The sequence below is a fragment of the Colias croceus genome, chromosome 16 (genome assembly GCF_905220415.1).
Source record: "Colias croceus chromosome 16, ilColCroc2.1".
In the NCBI taxonomy this organism is placed as follows: domain Eukaryota; kingdom Metazoa; phylum Arthropoda; class Insecta; order Lepidoptera; family Pieridae; genus Colias; species Colias croceus.
The window spans coordinates 5,905,929-5,925,090 of record NC_059552.1 but is presented as its reverse complement, the minus strand read 5'-3'; the positions used below and the strand labels follow the sequence as shown (position 1 = coordinate 5,925,090).

General features: G+C 35.5%; 1 protein-coding gene across 2 annotated transcripts in view; it reads right to left on the bottom strand.

Moving 5' to 3' along the window:
• Nucleotides 1-19,162, bottom strand: part of LOC123698344 (tyrosine-protein kinase CSK) — a 33,246-nt gene that overhangs the window by 4,503 nt on the left and 9,581 nt on the right. For both annotated transcript variants that reach the window (XM_045644938.1, XM_045644939.1), the window contains exons 2-13: nucleotides 12,235-12,327; nucleotides 9,857-9,976; nucleotides 8,485-8,565; nucleotides 7,621-7,696; nucleotides 6,459-6,552; nucleotides 4,110-4,256; nucleotides 3,580-3,670; nucleotides 3,373-3,492; nucleotides 2,752-2,881; nucleotides 2,221-2,386; nucleotides 1,880-2,047; nucleotides 1,249-1,465 (exon numbers count right to left, since the gene is read on the bottom strand). In XM_045644938.1, the coding sequence (XP_045500894.1) occupies nucleotides 1,249-1,465; nucleotides 1,880-2,047; nucleotides 2,221-2,386; nucleotides 2,752-2,881; nucleotides 3,373-3,492; nucleotides 3,580-3,670; nucleotides 4,110-4,256; nucleotides 6,459-6,552; nucleotides 7,621-7,696; nucleotides 8,485-8,565; nucleotides 9,857-9,976; nucleotides 12,235-12,282 (1,458 nt within the window). In that variant the 5' untranslated portion in view covers nucleotides 12,283-12,327. The remainder of the gene's footprint in view (nucleotides 1-1,248; nucleotides 1,466-1,879; nucleotides 2,048-2,220; nucleotides 2,387-2,751; nucleotides 2,882-3,372; nucleotides 3,493-3,579; nucleotides 3,671-4,109; nucleotides 4,257-6,458; nucleotides 6,553-7,620; nucleotides 7,697-8,484; nucleotides 8,566-9,856; nucleotides 9,977-12,234; nucleotides 12,328-19,162) is intronic.

The window sequence follows — 19,162 nt, the reverse complement described above, 5'->3', positions numbered from 1 at the left end:
TCAATTTTCAGACCGATCCTAAAGTAACCGGCGCCACCATCTTGCTTTGAAAAATTGGCCATTTTTGAAAAAAAAATTGCGTCCAATTTAAAATTTCTCGATTGCCCTGGTAGCGCCCCATCTACCTGATCATTTTTTAGTTCTACACCCCCCACCTATCTCGCGCCGTTTCGGAGAGCCGTCGAATTTCGCGTTGTATGAAACTCGGAAACCAGCGATGGAAACTCGATTATGAGTATGCCACCTTAATGTGCGGCTCGATTAAAGCCCCTGTGCCAAGTTTCAGCGCGATCACACCAGCGATGGCCGTTTTAGAATTTGTATGGCGGCGGCCATTTTTTCCGCCATTTTGAATTTTTTTTGCACTCTGTGGTAATTGCTCGAGGTCTACTCCAAGTTTAGTTTGAGCACCCCAGATGTGGCTGCTACCGTTTGCGCGGGCCGTTGACCGTCTTCGAGAGATGAGGGAAAGTTTAAGATTTCGGATTTTTCTGGATATCCTGGGAGCTGGGCGAGTACGAATGCATCATTGGTGTATTTCTCCATTGCACCACCTCGGCTAAATTTACGTTTTTATGTTTGCGCCAAAAATGGAAAAATTCCTAAATCGAGCGTCCCACTACGGCTCCCTGGTAGCGTCCCAGGGTGGTGATCATTTTTAGTTCCGGGACCCCCCACCCAACTCGCACCGTTTCCGCGGGCCGTTGGATTTTCCAATGTATGAAAGTCGGAAACCAGGGCCCGGAGCCACTCGAACGGGGCACCGATCGATTTGCCGGCTCGAACAGAGCACGTGTGCCAAATTTGAGACGTAAGGATTCATAAACGGCGATTTTAGCAAAGTACGGCGGCCATCTTGTTTTCGCGAAAATCCCCATTTTTCCACCACCCCTGGTAATCGCCACCAGTTCCGAGCATTTTTTGTTCAGACACCCCCCCTCCAAGTGGCACCGTTTCTGCGCACCTCCAGGGGTCCACTCTCTTGTCCAGGGTGTTGGAGATGTCAATATTTTTCCGGTGGTCACTCGGCGCACCTCTACACGATCACGTCGAAATCCCCCCAACTTTCCGCGTAGTTTCCGAGAAACCCGATGTCAGTCAGTCAGTCAGTGGTAGTGTAGCTTTATATATTATAATAATAAAAGATTAATGCTGTATTTACTGACAAGGTAATCAAATATAAACGCAACATCACAACAAACAACCTCATCGTTAACAATTATAAAACAAAAGACTCGTGTGACTCACGTTGTACTTGAGCGCCTCGGGCGCGGTCCACTTGATGGGCAGCTTGGCCTGCACGCGCAGCGCGTCGGCGGGGTCGTCGGGCGCGGCGTCGTTGCGCGCGAGCCCGAAGTCCGCCACCTTGGCCGTGCCCTCCTGCGAGATGAGCACGTTGCGCGCCGCCAGGTCGCGGTGCACCACGCGCTGCCGCTCCAGGTACTCCATGCCGCAGCACGCGTCGCTAAAACACACGTTTTACATTATAGCAATAGATATTACACACTTTAGCAACTATATGTACTTAGCACTTTTTTTAATGTGTGAAAAATAAAAACGAATTATATTAAAAAAATATGTACGTACAGTTGCCGGCACGTAACTTGACCATATTTAGCGTAGTGAGTGAGGGAAGCTTTTGGATGTATAAAAGTATTAAAACATAATGCGCAAACTTCCCCCGCTACGCCAAAACCTTGACAAGTTACGTACTGACAATAATAACCTATCGACCTAATAAAGCTAAATAAGTTCGTCGTCTTTCTACAAAGACAAACAAAATGTATTACAATTTACATTACGAAAAATAAGTATTTATTTAATGCAACGATAATATTTTTTTACATCAATCCAACCCAAAACTTAAAGCAAAACTCACTATGCAAAGTTGATCTGATCCATCTGCGTGACGTAGTGGCGGCCGCGGCTGCGCAGGTAGTCGAGCAGCGAGCCCTGCGCGCAGTGCTCCGTCACTATGCACGTGCTGCCGTTCGAGCTGAACACCACGCAGCCCAGCAGACGCACCAGGTTCTCGTGCTTTAGCGAACTGCACATATAAATTATACACATAATTAAAATATGTATTCATTCATCGTCTTTTAGCGATCGACCTTTCTTTCTTTTCAAATCATCAAAGATCAAATCAAAAAAATTAAACAAAAAAAATATCGAATTAATTTTATATGCACACTGCACATAAATTCTAAAAGCTACACTTACGCCATAACACTGGCTTCCGCTCTAAACTTGCTGGCCGCTTCCTTGTCCTTCAGTATCTTGACAGCGACCTTCTGGGTGCCGTTGAGGATGCCCAGCATCACGTCACCAAATTCACCCTTGCCAATGTTCTCGCGGATTTCTAGATCGCGCTCTGCTATTACCCAACCTTCAAATATCGAAAAAAATATATGTAAATATTAGGCATTCTAGTCTGGCAACAAATCCACATTATTTTGACAGTAACACAGGATGATTAAGTTTTTGTCAATATCGGACGCGTAAAATCAATATTGTAAAAGTTTTTTTTTATGTTTAATAGTATTATTATAAAGTATAGTGTAAATAGAGTTTTGAAACTTTGAAATTAAATTAAATTATTTTATTTCTACATTAGTTAAAGAAATACAGTGTTTACACTACGGAAAAAAGTATTTTTTACAGATTTTTTTTCAAATGATCATCTATCGAAAGTAGTTATTTTTCTACGAAAGTAACCATTACAGGACAAAAAAAACCATAAAAACAACTCACGAGCATCAACAAACTTCTGCACGCCGTCCGTCTGGTCGGCGGGCGGCACCTGCGTGTTGTACGCGTGCTGGAAGTGGCCCGAGCTCAGCGCGCTCGACACGCTCGGCGTCGGTGGGTAGGGTGGCGGTTGCTGGAGATACAATATTCATTTAGTACATTGATATAATATTACTACGTATGGAGGAGACACCACGAACAAAATCTGTGCGCCACTTTTTTGCTCTAAGTTTTAAAAATTATTATCTAGTTAGGTACTTACCGATGAAAGTTATTCCTTTGCACTTTTCCGTATTATTTGTGCATTATCGTAACACACACGAAGGAATATTTGATGCGTTTCACTTTAAAACAAATAAAAAATGAGCGTGCAGTTACGCCATATGACGTATGTTGAGCGGAACATAAGTGATGTAGGCGGTGTCGTCTCCATATGTATATCTCAATGATTTAGTATTGGAAAAAAATGATGATTACATGAATATTAGTACTCGTACATTAAAATGTAGAATCGAGAAAGTTATCAAAATATACGAGAGAACCAGTGTTTGATATGATATGAAACATAGTGTAAAAAGATTAAGAATTTACTAGTTTGATTTAAAATTTCACGCAGATACTTACAGCGGGTAACGGTGAATACGGCGGTTGGAGGACATTGTTATTATTGGCACCATTGGGAGACGCTTTTGGTAGACACCGCACTAGTTTTGTGCACAGCCCGTCTGCGTCTTTCAGGTAATGCTGTAAATAGATAAAAATGTTTTTAGTACTTATCCAATATATTGAATAAATCTGTAAATTTTTGTATTACTAATAACAATAACTCACATGGATGAGGTCGGTCATGTTGTCGAAGAATTCTTCATCATCGATTGTTAACCGTTGGTTCTGGCTATCCGGCGCCGTCGCCCATTTTACTCTATAAAAAGCAAAACATATTTTTATAAGCTTTCCTGGATCAAAAAAAATTTTCCCAATCATTTTAAAAACTTCTTGAAATAGAATTGAATAAATGAGAATTATGGTTTGGAAATATTTTTTTTTATGACATATAACCTTCAATCAGTCGCAGAGCATGTGATTATTCATTTAGATTTAAATGGGAAAAAATAACAATAATTTCAATATTAACTCTTGAATGAAAAAAAAACGTGTGGCACTCGGGGACTGCCGCGTTAAAGCTATTGCATAGCATGCCTTCAAGCCACACCTCCAAGCCCGTCGGAGTGGGGAGCGTGAGGTTTTTTCGTTATGGAATTTCTCGATTCGGTCCCCGCGCTCAAGGACCGCGATAAAAGCTATGCAATAGCTTAAAAATAAACTCTTCTTGGTTAGATTAAGTTAATGTTGTGCCATACCGATAGTGCTCGACGCGTCCACGGAAGCGCACGCAGAGCGTGTGGTCGCCGGGGAAGTTGGTGCTCTCGCGCACGAGGAACACGCCGTCCGGCGAGCCCGACAGCAGCGCCTCCGCGCGCTCGCGGGATATCGCGCCGTGGTGCCAGCTGCAACGTCACACACATGTTGTATAATGTATACCAACATATCCGATAATAAATTAGTAACTAAATTATTGTGGAACATACTTTGTGAGAGAAAAATGTGAATTAATATAAATTTACTAACGATTGAAAGTTTTTAAATGATGGATACCAATATGTATCTTGAATATATAGTAGTACTAGCTTACCGCCCGCGGCGTCGCCCGCTTTGTCTAAAACCTAATAAATTATAATAGGTATACTAAAACCTTCCTCTTGAATCACTCTATCTATTGAAAAAAAACCGCATCAAAATCCGTTGCGTAGTTTTAAAGATTTAAGCATAAAAAGGGACATAGGGACAGAGAAAACGACTTTGTTTTATACTACGGAGTGATATAATAGAAGGAAGAAAGATCTATGTATATTATTATTTTAATTGTATTTTCTAGTGTTTGATTTTACGCGAGTATTATACATTAAGAAATTAAAGTTTTTACGAATTTTTATCGCGATTACTACATTATTAATTAATTTCTAAATTATTATTTTAATGTTTAATTTAATAAAAGAAAATGTGCCTTTCTAGGCTTCAATCTAGTCGGCGTGCTGGCAAAACCGCCACTGACATAACAAGAACAGATTTAAGGAAGTTTAAACGTAGTGTCGGTTCTCTCCTAGCTTTTGAGAAAGAGTCATTTCCTACCTATTTCGAATTTAAAATGAAATTAAAGTTGATTTAAAGAAATATATAATTCTTTAGAACGTAGGTAATAACTTGTTATATTATTGACTTGTTGACGTCTCATCACTCAGCCAACACATTTGTTTGCTAAAGGTGAGTATCGACTTCGCGCTCCAAGAGATCGAACATTGGCGCGCGCTCCAGCCGCGTGAAATGGATACCAGTTTGGAACGCGCGCCAAAATGTTCGTTGGAGCGGTCGAACGCGGAGCGGTCCGTTCCGTCGGGTGTCGGTTTTTTACCGCGCATCAATGATCAATCGTGGCGCGCGCGCCAATGGAGACGGGTTTGTCGTATTTTTTGTGTTTGTTGCGCTCCGAGTAATAATTATGGATAAGCAAAGTGAAGTGAAGTTTTTTATTGTGTCTTCTATCACTTCGAAATTGCATATCTCTTATAAGTGTCCCTCCATACTGCATTCTTTTTCGGTACAGCTCTTTTATCCACCAACGCACTTTTCGTTTCTGTTTTTTCTTTCTTATTATGCTGTGTATAATTACAAACGCTGCTGCTGCTCGTACACGACTAGCTTCCATGATGAACGGTCAAACACTGGAACGGTTGCCACGCGCGCCAGGCGCGCTTAGTTGATATACTTCAATTATTTGGAACGCGCTCCGCGGAACGCACTCTCGGCGCGGTCATTCATGGCGCGCGCGCCAGGAGCGCGAAGTCGATACCCAGCTTAAGACACGTTAATGTATTTTAGTGAACTATAGACGCATATTACTACTTTTGGCTTGTGCCCGTTGCTTGTGCCAGTGCCACGTGTATCTAGGTACTATTTCAATGTTGCGTTGCATAATATTATTATTTATGTGCTTTAATATATTCTATACTTTACAATCTACACGAAACAAAAACAAAGCTCATGTTCATTGTAATTGTTTACAAAATATACATGAACAATAATAATCTACATGCGTTTTATCAGTGATTATAATATTATCACGCACAAGCTTAGGAATTTACAATGTTAAACAATGAATTAAATATTTTGTAACCACATATAACATATGGCATATATACATGCACTATTTTACAAATATTTGTTAATAGTCTCTTGTAATTAAGCACATTCCAAGATGAATCCACAGTTGCACTGACGCAAACATTAAGTCAACAACCAATACATTGATCAGTAAATTTACAATACATATAATATATTTACTCATGTTCGCGATTAATTATTTGATTTCTAGTATTAACTTCTCTATCCCTGTTGTTCTCCATCACAGTTACACTTCAACTGAGTCACTTTACAAGATAACTTCTATCTTATCATCAATTTTGTCCCGACATCCTCCATACAAAATGTGATTATCTTTTATTGTATCAATGTTCACTATCTAAAATTGATTTTTGGGAAAGCACACTATTATGATAAGAATATAAACTATTAAAACCAAAGGCCATGATTTTTGTGATTAGATATTTGCTAAAATTTATATTGATAGGGCATTATTTTCATATAATACTCACGGATATTGTGTCATGTTAACGAGCCTGTTGGCTGCGGGCGGAGGGTTCTGGTTGGACGTATTCACCAAGACATCGCTGGGACCTTTCGAAATTACTGCAAAAGAAAAAAAAATAAACATTGGCTTCGATTGCGTTAAAATACATAGGTTAATTGCATTTGAAAATCTAACTCGTTTGCAACAGCTCTATTCATGTAGGCTAATGGATTTTAGTTTTATCGATTATAAACGGCTAGTATAATAGTATTTAAAATGTTATCAAGCCCTGATAATATAATACGATATATTATATTAAGCACTGTGAAGGCAAAATAATTCGGCGATACATTTTTAAATGGTTCTACAAATGAAATCGCATAGTTGCATTAAATCTCAAGTTCATAACACATAAATTTTGTATATCAAATCAATAGGGCAGTGTTTCATGGTCACGTTTGAGATAACGTTCGATACGTGTTCAATAAATATCGAAACGCGGCCATAAACAACTTCGGTCAATACTGACCTTATCAATATGAAATATTTTATCCAATAAAAAATATATACTAATTATAATGATTGATTGGCATTCATCTGATGGGCAGTGATATAATTAATTGAATATGCAAGTTTGTGAGAGTCATTAGGAACGTTCCGAGATTACCTCATAGCGTCAACAACGGAATTATATAGATTTACGATTAAAAGGTAAAGGTGAGGTAAACTGAAGTTTAGAAAGATACGAATCTTTTTTTTTTAATTCTATTTTTTAAAGTTTTCGTTAAGGCACAAGGAAGGTCCTTATGGAGCGAAGCCACGAAAAAGGTCAATAGGGCAGAACAACGTCTGCTGGGGCAGCTAGTATGACATATATTTTACATCTGTTCACTTGATTGATATTTGTTAGCATCAGCCTGCCGTGTCGAATCATTCATGTAAGTGCCTACTGGGTTTCAAATCAGAGTCTTTGTAGACCAATGTTCACGCGTTTCATTCTGCACAGGGGAGGCGGTCAAAGAATAACACTTTTTCTCTAACTATCATTTTTTCTAGGCTTCACGCAACAAATATTTTGCAAATCTGTAATTATTATTCAAAATTTAGCGTTCCTGTTAATCCATTAACAAATAAAACCCTAATTTTTCATGTTTACAAGTAATAAACAAATAAACAAACAAACATACCGGCAGTCTGCGATACGTGCATCGCGGGGGCGGGGCCGGGCGGCGCGGGCGCGCGCACCGACGACGACATCACATTCTGCAAACGAGCACGCGTTACCACTCAACCATAACCGTAATTATTGCGATCGATATTGCATCGCACACTATTGTGTTCACTCATTGAACAATCTTATTTAATAGACGATTAATTAAGACCATAATCTTCATATTAGTGGTCTATTATTATAGAGCTTATGTTTTGTAGGTTTAAAAAAAAAGATGTAGCAAATTGAATGGGTTAGTAGAGTATTATGATGATAAGTGTGTAATTTACATTTGCGTGTTCTGTGCAGTTTAAGATCGTACTGATATGTTAAATATGTATTATGCTAGTTGTTCAAGATGACATTTCACATATTGCTATCGTTACACATGTTCTTGTTATATTACTAGCTTTCCGCCCTCGTCTTCACCCGCGTTTATCAGAAAAACCCGCATATTTCCCGTTCCCGTGGGATATTCGGGAAAAAACCTATCCTATGTGTTAATCCAAGCTACCCTCTATATGTGTGCTTATTTTCAATAGAATGAATTATTTTCAATGCTTGAAAGAGTTACAAACACACACACATCCTCACAAACTTTCGCATATTATATGTAGTAGGATTTAATGCCCCTTAGATTACAAGGTCAGAATATATTTAGAAATGTCTGAAATGGACGTGATTTTAGTGAGTTTACCACTGATTTGAGCTAATCTTACATTATAACCATTTCAATTATAAAATGAACCAATATTTTACTTTTAAGGGGAAAATGTAAGATTATTAATTTTAATAAACGTCAAAATAAAAATCAATACCCATTAAATTATATAACACTTACGTTATGTTGGATAGAATTTTGCAATGCAGTGGGCGAGAGAGGAGCGTGGGGCCCATTACTGCCGCTCACACCGCCTCCGGACTACAACAAGAACAATTAGTTATCAAACACGTTTTAATAAGAAAGTGATTATCTATTTTACGAAATTAGTTTTGAAAATAAGAAAAAAAAAACTTCTTTGTTATCACTGACAAAAACAAATTGACGAACTACTTATCTACTAATTAATTGTAGTAATAGTTTTGTTTTAGAAATCTTACAGTATGGACCCAATGAGGCTTTCATAATAGAAACTAAGTAATTGATAGAAACATACAATAGAAATATCCAATCACTATATAACTCAGGTTCATGACAATACAACGCAATAAGCGATTTCTGTGATAAAGGTTTTTCCTCTATAGCAATGACAAAAGCCTTCACATAATACGCCATTTTATCATGACTATAGTACTTTCGTATGTATCGTCTATCATCTTTTCTGAATGAATTCAAACAGTTTGAGTTCTAAAGTATTGTTTTCTATTCCATCTTTGTCCTTGTGTTGGTCATAGATTTCCTAATACCACAATACACACATGGACAACAATACATAACATTAACATATATGGAGGATGTTATAACAATGTATTTACAACGCAACATAAAGCTTTTTAATTTATTCGTTAACTGTGGTTAATAGAGCATAGTATGTAATAATTATTGTATTTTATTAAATGACAATTTTACTGCGCAAAAGGACAAAATACTTTACGTGTTTTATTCAGTAGAATGTGTTTGTTGAATGTTGGTTGAATTAATTGTTTTTTTCTTAATAGTTTTGTTTACAACATTAAGAAAAAATAAACAGGTACATACTGCAACATATAACAATATATACTTTTTTATGAGCTTTGTTTTCTTTTTAGTATATAATAATAGATAATAAAAAAGAGATATGGGTATATTAAACAATGGTATAGTGACAGAAAATTGTAGATTCTATTAATTATAAATTAAACATTATATTAATATTGACTTTCAAACAAGTAATAAAAAAGTAATCAAGACTTGTGAATATTTATTTCCTTTAACTAATTATTCTGTAGCAAGATTTACATCATTGATTTCTTCTAAGCAATCATTTATACAATATTTTGCAATATCAGAATTAAGTCTTATTTAGATGTTGTAAAAATGAATGTTTCCTCCTGAAGTACGCTTAATGAAGTGTGACCATTATACTCAACCTTTTGCTCAAAGACATATTATCAATTATGTATACTAATTACTACTAACAATAAAGAAGATAGCCGTCACCTAATCAAACGAGATATTTATAAATAAATAAACTGATAGATGAAAAAATCCAAAAATAAATCAAATAAAGTACCGGTAGTTGGTGCGGGGGCTGCGAGCGCTTGAGCCTCGCGGGTGCGGTGGGCGCCGGCGCAGCGGACGCGGAGTACCAACCGCAAGGACCCACGCCCTGCGCGCCTGCGTGGACGCCGTGCTGAAATACAAAAAATATATTTATTGAAAACACTCTAATAAAACATAGAGATATGATACACTTATAGGAAGATTATACAGCCTTATCACTTGAGAAGTTGAGAGTAATTAATATAGAAATAATGTTATTAATTATTATAGAACCTGATAATGATGTTGTGTCGGAAGCGTTCATCGGAAACGTAATAGTATATTTCTTTTTAAGAAAAATAAAAATAAGTGAAACCAGTGTGAAAGTGGTTGAATTTCTAAATATCATTTCCGTAATAATATTATATAAAAATATTTAAAAATTTATAATAAGTAATAATGCTTCTTAGAAATATTATTATGTATTAGCTACGGTTAAAAGAGATAAAAAAAATAATTTTTATACCTTTATTTTTGTGAATAATACTGATGATTAAGATTTCTATCATTCCAAAAGTGTGTTTAGTCTAGTGTCTGAATTATGTGTTTAAATAAAAACATAGAAATAAGTATGTATATCATAAATATGTTATTATATCAAATATTTAAAAAAACAACACATTCGTGTTAATCTATTAGAAGTATTAAGAGAAATATTGTTATTATTGTTATCAGTATACACAAGGCTACTTGAGTTATGGGTTCAGAATGCAGTTGTTATCGGTAAAAAAAACAAATAAGCATTAGTTTTACTAAGTCCTTGCATACAAGTTTGTGTTACAAGGCCGCATTGTGGTGGGATTTTGCTAATCTGGGTTAATTATAATTTATAACGTTATCATTGTATTTGTCATTTGCAATTTACTAGGTAATTCACGAATTATTTAATAAAGAAAATAATATAAAACTTTTTATCTGACAAATGACATTCGGACTAACTACAAAGATAGTATCATGAATCATGATTGTGAATGAACTACACAAAAACTATAATTCCTGTTGAAGTTTTCCGTAATCCGTATAATTTACAATTTATATTATTCTATTATGTTTCGTTTACTTTATAATGTTCTGCGCAATCATGATTTTGAGTCATCATGATGTTTCACTTAACACTCCGATAATTAGAAAAAACAAAATTACGTTAAATATATTATATAATTAGTTTCCATGTTTAGGTTCTTGTAGTGCGTAATCACTGACGTAGCAAATTGTTTTCATCAAAAATTCTCAACATACAAATTATCCGTAAAGAGAGCAGGCATTCCGCATAGCGTGTCCATGGACAATTGACGTAATAAACATAATATTTTATTATTTCAAAAGGAAAACATGACACTAATCGAAGCATCTACAAGTATTACTCAGGCAATAATATATGACCACTATGCTAAATTACATCGCCTCCGTAATACACACTACGTGTTCTGTGTGTTCATTTGATCAAATGATCATAAAGTATGAAGTATTTTCCTCATAAGATATAATACGCAGTAATCAAGAGTCGTCTATCATAAAATTGTTGAAACCAATAATGCTTAATTAAAAAATTGTTGACGTTGCAGTTTATTAAAATTTTGAATGCTACAGACTATACGGAAATAATTTCTTTTGTTCAATGAAGTTGAAGGATTTGTTATGAGCAGCTTAGAGTTAACGAGACATTGAACGTGAACCTTGGATGAGTGCCAGATTAAAATTCAACTTTGCATTTACTTAAACGGGCTTTTTACTTTATAACATGGTGTCTTTTATAATGCAGCTACTTGAGTGTCTTCTTTAAATATTAGAATGATATTGAAGTAAATTATGAGAGGGTTTGCTTGGAAATTGGGAAAAAAGATCTAATTAGGATGAAGTATTTAGAATTAGGTACAACGCAATAGCAGATCGACATAATATCGTGTAGACACTATTGGCTTATATAAGTTCGAGATACATTTATTGCAGTTGGAAATGTGATACAATGCTACTTATGTTTGCCACACATGGTATCGAGTTAATTGCGCACGTGACTCACATAAAATGCGATAATACAAAACGCTCCTTCTTAAACTTAATCAAGTGCTTCATAATGGAATATGTGTGTATATCGTAGGTACTGATAAGATTTTTCGTCAGAATACAAGAGACTTAATCATCGCTACATCATATCAAACAATGTCGCCGTTATTATAAAGAAATAAACTTGTAGAATCATAAAACAAGTATAAAGTCGTGATTTTTTATTGGTAAACAACTGTAATTTATAAGTACTTTATAATTACGATTAACGGAGGTTGGTTTTTTTACAAAATATAGTTTATCCACTCCATGGATGTACTGTGAAGTGTGATATATTCAAATTACCTGTGCAAGTGGCGGATGCGCCTGGTGACGATGCACGTCAGAGTTCATAGCAGGCGATGTAACCAACACGGCTGTTCAAGAGCACTTCATCGTCTGTTGACAAAATAAAAAACGTTTAGATCGTTGTTTAAAATGATTGGCATTTAGAATTACTATGTAGGTACAAACTTGTTATTTTAGTCATAATATTTTATTTAAATCAAAAATTCATTTCGAAATATTTGGCTTATTATGAGTAATCAAAATCTGCGACCCTAATAATATGAAAATGTAATTAATTAAAATACGAGACGGGTGTTTCTATGGGAACGGAACAAGCCCTTAAACAATTGGAGTGAGCGTATAACGGTGAACAACAATTGTAGAAGTTGGTGGAACACTTTTCACCGGCTTTTCACAGGCCGTAATTAACACCTACTTGTACGTGCTTGTACTAAACATTTTCTAGACATTTATCTTCTCTCGCAAAGTAACGTTTCATACAAAGACATAAAAAATATTTTCGGAATGTTTAAATAATATAAGAAAGGGTAAAACTGTTATTTATAGGGCGTCGCGTCGAGTTGAGAGTCGTAAATTTTATTGTGGTTAGCTATTGTCCTATGGAACCTAAATCTGTAATTTAATTTTTTGAAACTTTTAGTTTTTGAGTTACGAAAATTACTATAGAAACTTACTTCATCTTGATTTTAAATAAGTAAACACGTTTAGTATGTATTCGTAGTTTTACATTTCTTTGGGATTGTCTTTGCTATCCTACTGCTAAAACCTAATTTAGTTACGTCACAAAATTTGAAAAAATGTACCTAACATTTTTTCAAATTTTGTTACGTTGTGTGAATTCACCACATGGTGATGCCTGTATTTTAATTTTAATCTGAAATTATATTTTAATCACAGCAACCACCTCATTACTAAACCATAAGTTTGCATACACGTGCATATAACTTTTATGAGTTCTCATGCATAGGCGACAGAGTGAGAGAAAATTATAATTTTCAATCTCGCTATCGTAACAAATTGGATGAAAGTTAAGAGAAACTGCAAGCCTAGACTAGCACTTAGCCTGGACCTCGATTGCGGGTAAAAGATATTATGTACAGTAGTGAATAGTGATATATCCATTAATGATCTTTTTACAACATTAATTATTAGAGAATCAATAAATAAATAAATCATTTATTTCACTTATAGAATAGAAGTAAAGAATTATATTAACTGTCCTGTGGACACTGTTTTGTCTGGCAAGTAACTCACCAAACAAGTTCACAGCGTATATAACATGTAAAATTTAAATGATACAATATTTCATATTCTCACTTTACTTTGATAATCAGAAAAATATCTGAATTAACTTTTTTAACATTGTTAATTGCGTCACGGGAACTTGCTAATTAGCAACATCTCTACAGAAATGATGAGTGGCGTGGGAGTGGTCCGGTGATTCACTCTCATTCTTCTATCCATATTGTGTTTGTGTACGAGACAAACGTGGACCGACCATGCGTGTCGTATGCCGTGACTATATAGCAACTGTTCCGCTAGTATGAATAAAATTACATAACTGCGTAATACAGAAAAATTGCTTATAAAATAGTGAACTTTATAAATGATGTTAAACGACTTGTTTATTGTTTAGTTCTACAAACCAATTGGAACATTTATGTTGAAAAAATGAGTAGGTTTAATATTCTGACAAAAGTATACCGTTTCCGTGCTATAGAGGGCTTATATATTGTGTGAATTCAGTTAGGTGGTGATTTAGAAGTTCATTGAAACACATTCCAGTATCTTGTGAAATGCGAGAATAAGTAAATGTTTCATAATCAAGACGTAGGCAACCGTAGCCGCTAGCAATGCTATTTACAAACACATATCAGCGCCGAGTTTTGCAAACAGCAAGCAGAGCACGTAGATTGTATGGCAGGAAACCTACCTAATTTAGCAGTGTACCGTTATAGTTTACAAAATAATGTTATTATGTTTATATGTTTTATATATTATACACATCGAATACTATGGGAAATATTTAAGCGATGTTAAATAAAGCTCGCGACTTGAAACGGGAGATTTTTAATAAAAACACTACACTGTTTTTATTTTATGTTTGTTTACATGATAATACATTCGTAAAAAACTTAGACTTGAGTAAGAGTTAAGACCTTAAGCCATAATTGTCAAAGAGACGAAATAATGTCGAAATTGATCCCAAGCAAAATTCAGAGTTTGCAACTTAGTTAGAATTTTACAGTACAGCAGTTACCCAATACGACCACTGCTGATCCGTGAAACACAAGATGAAGCGTATCATTCTGAAAGCCGAGAACATGCTTCAGTTTAAAAAACAGACACTCATATTAATATAGTATTACGTATAAACATAATTATTTATGCGGCGTTGAATGTTGACACAGTCATCTGAGCACATAAGCTTGAAGGTCAGTGGTAGTGTAATATATATTCAAATAGCTATTACTAACAAGAATCAAGATGGATGTGTTAGACCATACGAGGCAATGGGCAATGTTATCACATTAGTATTATTAATCAAAATTAAAAATCAATGTTTTAACCAAAAAGGTCACTAATTTTACAACAAACTTAATGTATATAAAAGTAATAAAATTCATGATATCATTTTATAAAGTCTTATAATAGTCGGAGCTCTATAAATATAATAATTATATTTAATTACATTTCCAGATACTATACAATATAGCAAAAATTTAATTAACTATTGGAATTGAGATATTTTTGAGGGCATGTACAGTCTAGTAAAATGGTTTTTAATTTGAATAGAATAACTAAAATATCAATGACATATAATATATGCGACCGTTGTCCTATAGTAATATTATAAATGCGAATGTATTTCAGGATTGATTGAGTATGTATGTTTGTTACTCTTTCACGGGAAATACACCATGCACGTACCACGTATAATCACAATACTTTTCAGTGGTGTAGCGCACCTATGTACCATAATAACACATGAACTGTAAATAAGTAAATAGGTAAGCACTTGCTTTACCCTTAATGGAGAGAAATAAGGAGCATAATTCAGATGATATTACTTTCTTTTTTGGTTTTTATCACGGTTGAACCCGGGCAGCGCAGAACGGTGTCGAGACTTACTAGTCGCAATAATATAGAAACGCAAAGATAAGATTAATCTCGATGGAATGTTATTGATTTTATTATAAAAACATTCTATCACAAAGCGCGAGCAGCTCGCTGGTGACTCATTATTTATGAATCCTTACTCTTACTTTTCATTTCAGTTTATCTGCGTTTGGGATCAATGGTGGGCTGGGGCGAGTTATTTACATTTGTATCTCTACTTAACGTATAGCACTGACGCCTGTATAAATGGTCAGATTGTAGAGCACCTTTGACGCGTCGAGGCGGCTGGAACCCGTCTCCACGCTGCAATGAAATCATAACCACAGCGCAACATGAGCAAAGAGATCGAGCCGAGGATGCAGGCGCGTGCCGGGTTGAATGACCACGGCACCACGCGCGTTTCACTTTCATCCTCTCTGACGCCAAACCGCCTCCCACTACGAATACTGCCAATTTAGCTGAATGTACGACATTGTAGTTTGTTTACGACATTATACTTTCATCAGACAAGCGACCGCGACATTGCAGACTGACAATTTTTCAATGACTCGCTAAACGTCTATAGACGTGTAGATATCATTTTATTCCAAAATTAACGATCTTCACTAAATTCAATAACGATCGTGGAAAAACCATATTTACACTACGTACAGTATATAGCCCTGTCGAATATTCATACCATGGCATGGGTAGTCCTCGCAATGAACGGAAGCCCCGTATCCCTTATAACATAATATCACCCTTTTAGTGCTGCTAAATACAAGCTTCCTCTATCACAAAACGCATTAAGACAGTCTAAAGATTTGGTCGTTGACATCAGTCTGACCTCAAAATTTTATGTAGGAAGTGAAACGCTGAACTGCTACTATATATATTATGTAGGTGTCAAGTCTTGGCATTAATGTTTACGTTAACACCCATGTGTTTATGTCTAAGTTTACACACAAAAACCGGGAACTCATATTATTCAGAGTATACTGCAATACAGCTGTATAAAACATCAATGATTCTTGAATGTTGTCTTGCAAAAGACAGCTAACACTCGCGCTATCATTTATAGTATGGTTGTTGACCATTTTAGGTAAGTAATTAATTTAATTTTATCCCTATATTTTAATTATTCTGTATATTATTCTTTAGTAATTGGATTATCCTATTGCACTGTATGATGGATACTGATTTGTATAACACTTGAAATTAAAGCAATAAATTAAGTACCTGCTCTCCTGATCGATAAGTATTAAAAATCACAAAAAATGTAAATTGTGATAGACGCTTCATGAAAGTATCGGCCACACGTACAAATTAACGCATTACGTAACTTTAAACGACTTAAATGCATGTAAAAATGTACGAATTAGAAACCACTTTGCTTGCCAAATTAATGTTGCAATAATATAATTCAACACGCATTCGCAATTAATTAAATTACTATTACTCTATATAAATTAAAAGTGAGTACATAAACAATTTGCGATTTGGCTCTTATCCGTTAAACGTAATTTAATGTTCAGTAGCCCCGCAACTGCGAGTAAATTGTCGTGACCTTAATGCTAATAAAAATCGTTTCCTTCCCTCCATGGTCATGTAAAATGGCATAAAAGGAAACACAATTCCTACTTCCTATGTTAAAATGGTTCCAATTATTTGCTTTAGTTACATAATTAATTAATTTAAGTTTTTTTGAATTATTAAACATTTAAAGTAGTTATAAAAATAGAAAAGATATACCTACCTAGGTATAATATTTTAAACAGATTCTACACTCACCGGCAGGGAATCTTGGCCACTGCAAATTTTTGCGTAAAATAACACTATTTCTTTTCTACTACAAAATTCAATAAAAATTTAATCAAAACTAGTTACTTTAATGTTTTTACTAACTTTTAGTAATAATTGGAAGTTAATAAGAAGTACTACCGAGTAGATATGAATTAAACAAGAATTTACGCATATCCTGTGAAATTTAAATGATTTCTTAAAAAATGCAAAAAAATTAGAAAGAACGTTTCCATAAAAAAATTGAACCTTTTAATAAAGGGTGTTTCCTTCTCTTGCCTTAAACACTGTTTGCATCCAGTCTGGCATACTCTAGAAGACATTTTTGGAGACCACTTGAGCTATAGTGTACCTAACGGCCCCAGCTGTATTTCTAAGCTCATCTAACATTAGTGCTGGGTTGGAATCGAACTTTATGTTTCTTTTAAGCATGTCCCAGATGTGTTCTATTGGATTAAGATCCGGGCTACGAGCTAGCCACTCCAATTTTTCAATAATAACCTCTTGAAGGTACTCTTATACGTATCGTACGACACGCGGACCTGCGTTATAGTGTATAAGTAGCAAATTTTCTTCACTGATAAACCTGTAATAGGGCTGAAAATGTTCCTGGAGAATTTCCTCGATGTACCTGATCAAATTTAAGCCATTATCTACGATAAATAACTCCGTGCGAGCATCGGAACTTATACCGCCCCATACCATTACTGACCCTCCATGAAAAATCGCATTTTGAGTGTGGTGATGTGTGAAAACCTCTCTTCTCGTCTCCTCTATACTGACTGTTGGCTATCAGAAGCTCGTAAAGTGCCTTAGCAGCCATCTGTGAACACCTCACGAGCGCACTGGCTGTGGGTCCAGTTTTCATGTTCTCGTGCAAAACGAAGACGTGCTTCTCTGTGATGTCTGAGGAGTTCTGGACGGCGTGCTGGTCTGAAAACCTTCAAATTAACTTCTTTCATTAGTCTTCTCACCGATTGCTCACTCACATTTATTATCCTGGTGTTTTAGAGCCGGTGGCGTATCCTAAAAACTGTCAGAAAGCCATTTCTGAGTATCTCTCGAACAATAAACGGGTCTTCTCGAGCTGATGTGCACCTCACACCTTCATTTCCTGGTCTGCACATGTGGCTGCCAGTCTACTGGTATCTTCTCCATGCATAGTGCATCGCTGAACGAGGTACGTACTGTACATTAGGTACTTTACGTTGCGGCAGTCATTGGTCTAACATTGTGATGGCGTGAGTAGGTTGTTCAGATGTTAATGGCATTTTTTATTGTTTGTTATGATCATTGACTACAGTACAACAATAACAATATCTTAAAACGGCATAAAAGATATCGAAAAAAGTTTAAAACGAACAATTCGTAACTTCGGCTTAACCGCACAAATCACAAATTTCGAGTAACTCTTAAAAAGTGGTAAAAGATTATTCTCAAACTCAATGATTTCTTACCATAAAATTAAACAAATAATATGTTAACATATCTGCATACAAAAAAATCGTGAAAAACACTTCAAACTTTTTTTATCGGCAAATTTGTAAGTGGCCAAGATTCCGTGCCGGTGAGTGTATTTTAATCTTTATTAGCTGTGCTCCGCGGTTTTACCCGAATTGCTCCGCACCTGTTGGTCTATATCTATAGCCTTCCTCGATAAATAGGCTATCTAACACCAAAAGAATATTTCAAATCGGACCAGTAGTTCCTGAGATTAGCGCGTTCAAACAAACAAGCTCTTCAGCTTTATAATATTAGTACAATATACCTAGAATAAATTTTAAGATATTTTGTGCCTATACTAAAATTTCTTATCACAAACAACTTGCCGAAATGCCAATACGTTATTTAAATTATGTCATTAATGATAAGATTTCTAAGTTTTGCGTGTGCTTATATCAATTCGGGATTGTAATAGGATGAATCACCAAACCCACGTCCTATATAATATATGTGTCGTGGTCATATCGTAGATTTGATCATTTCATGATATGAGTGGCCATTTCACGAAATGGTCGCATATCGT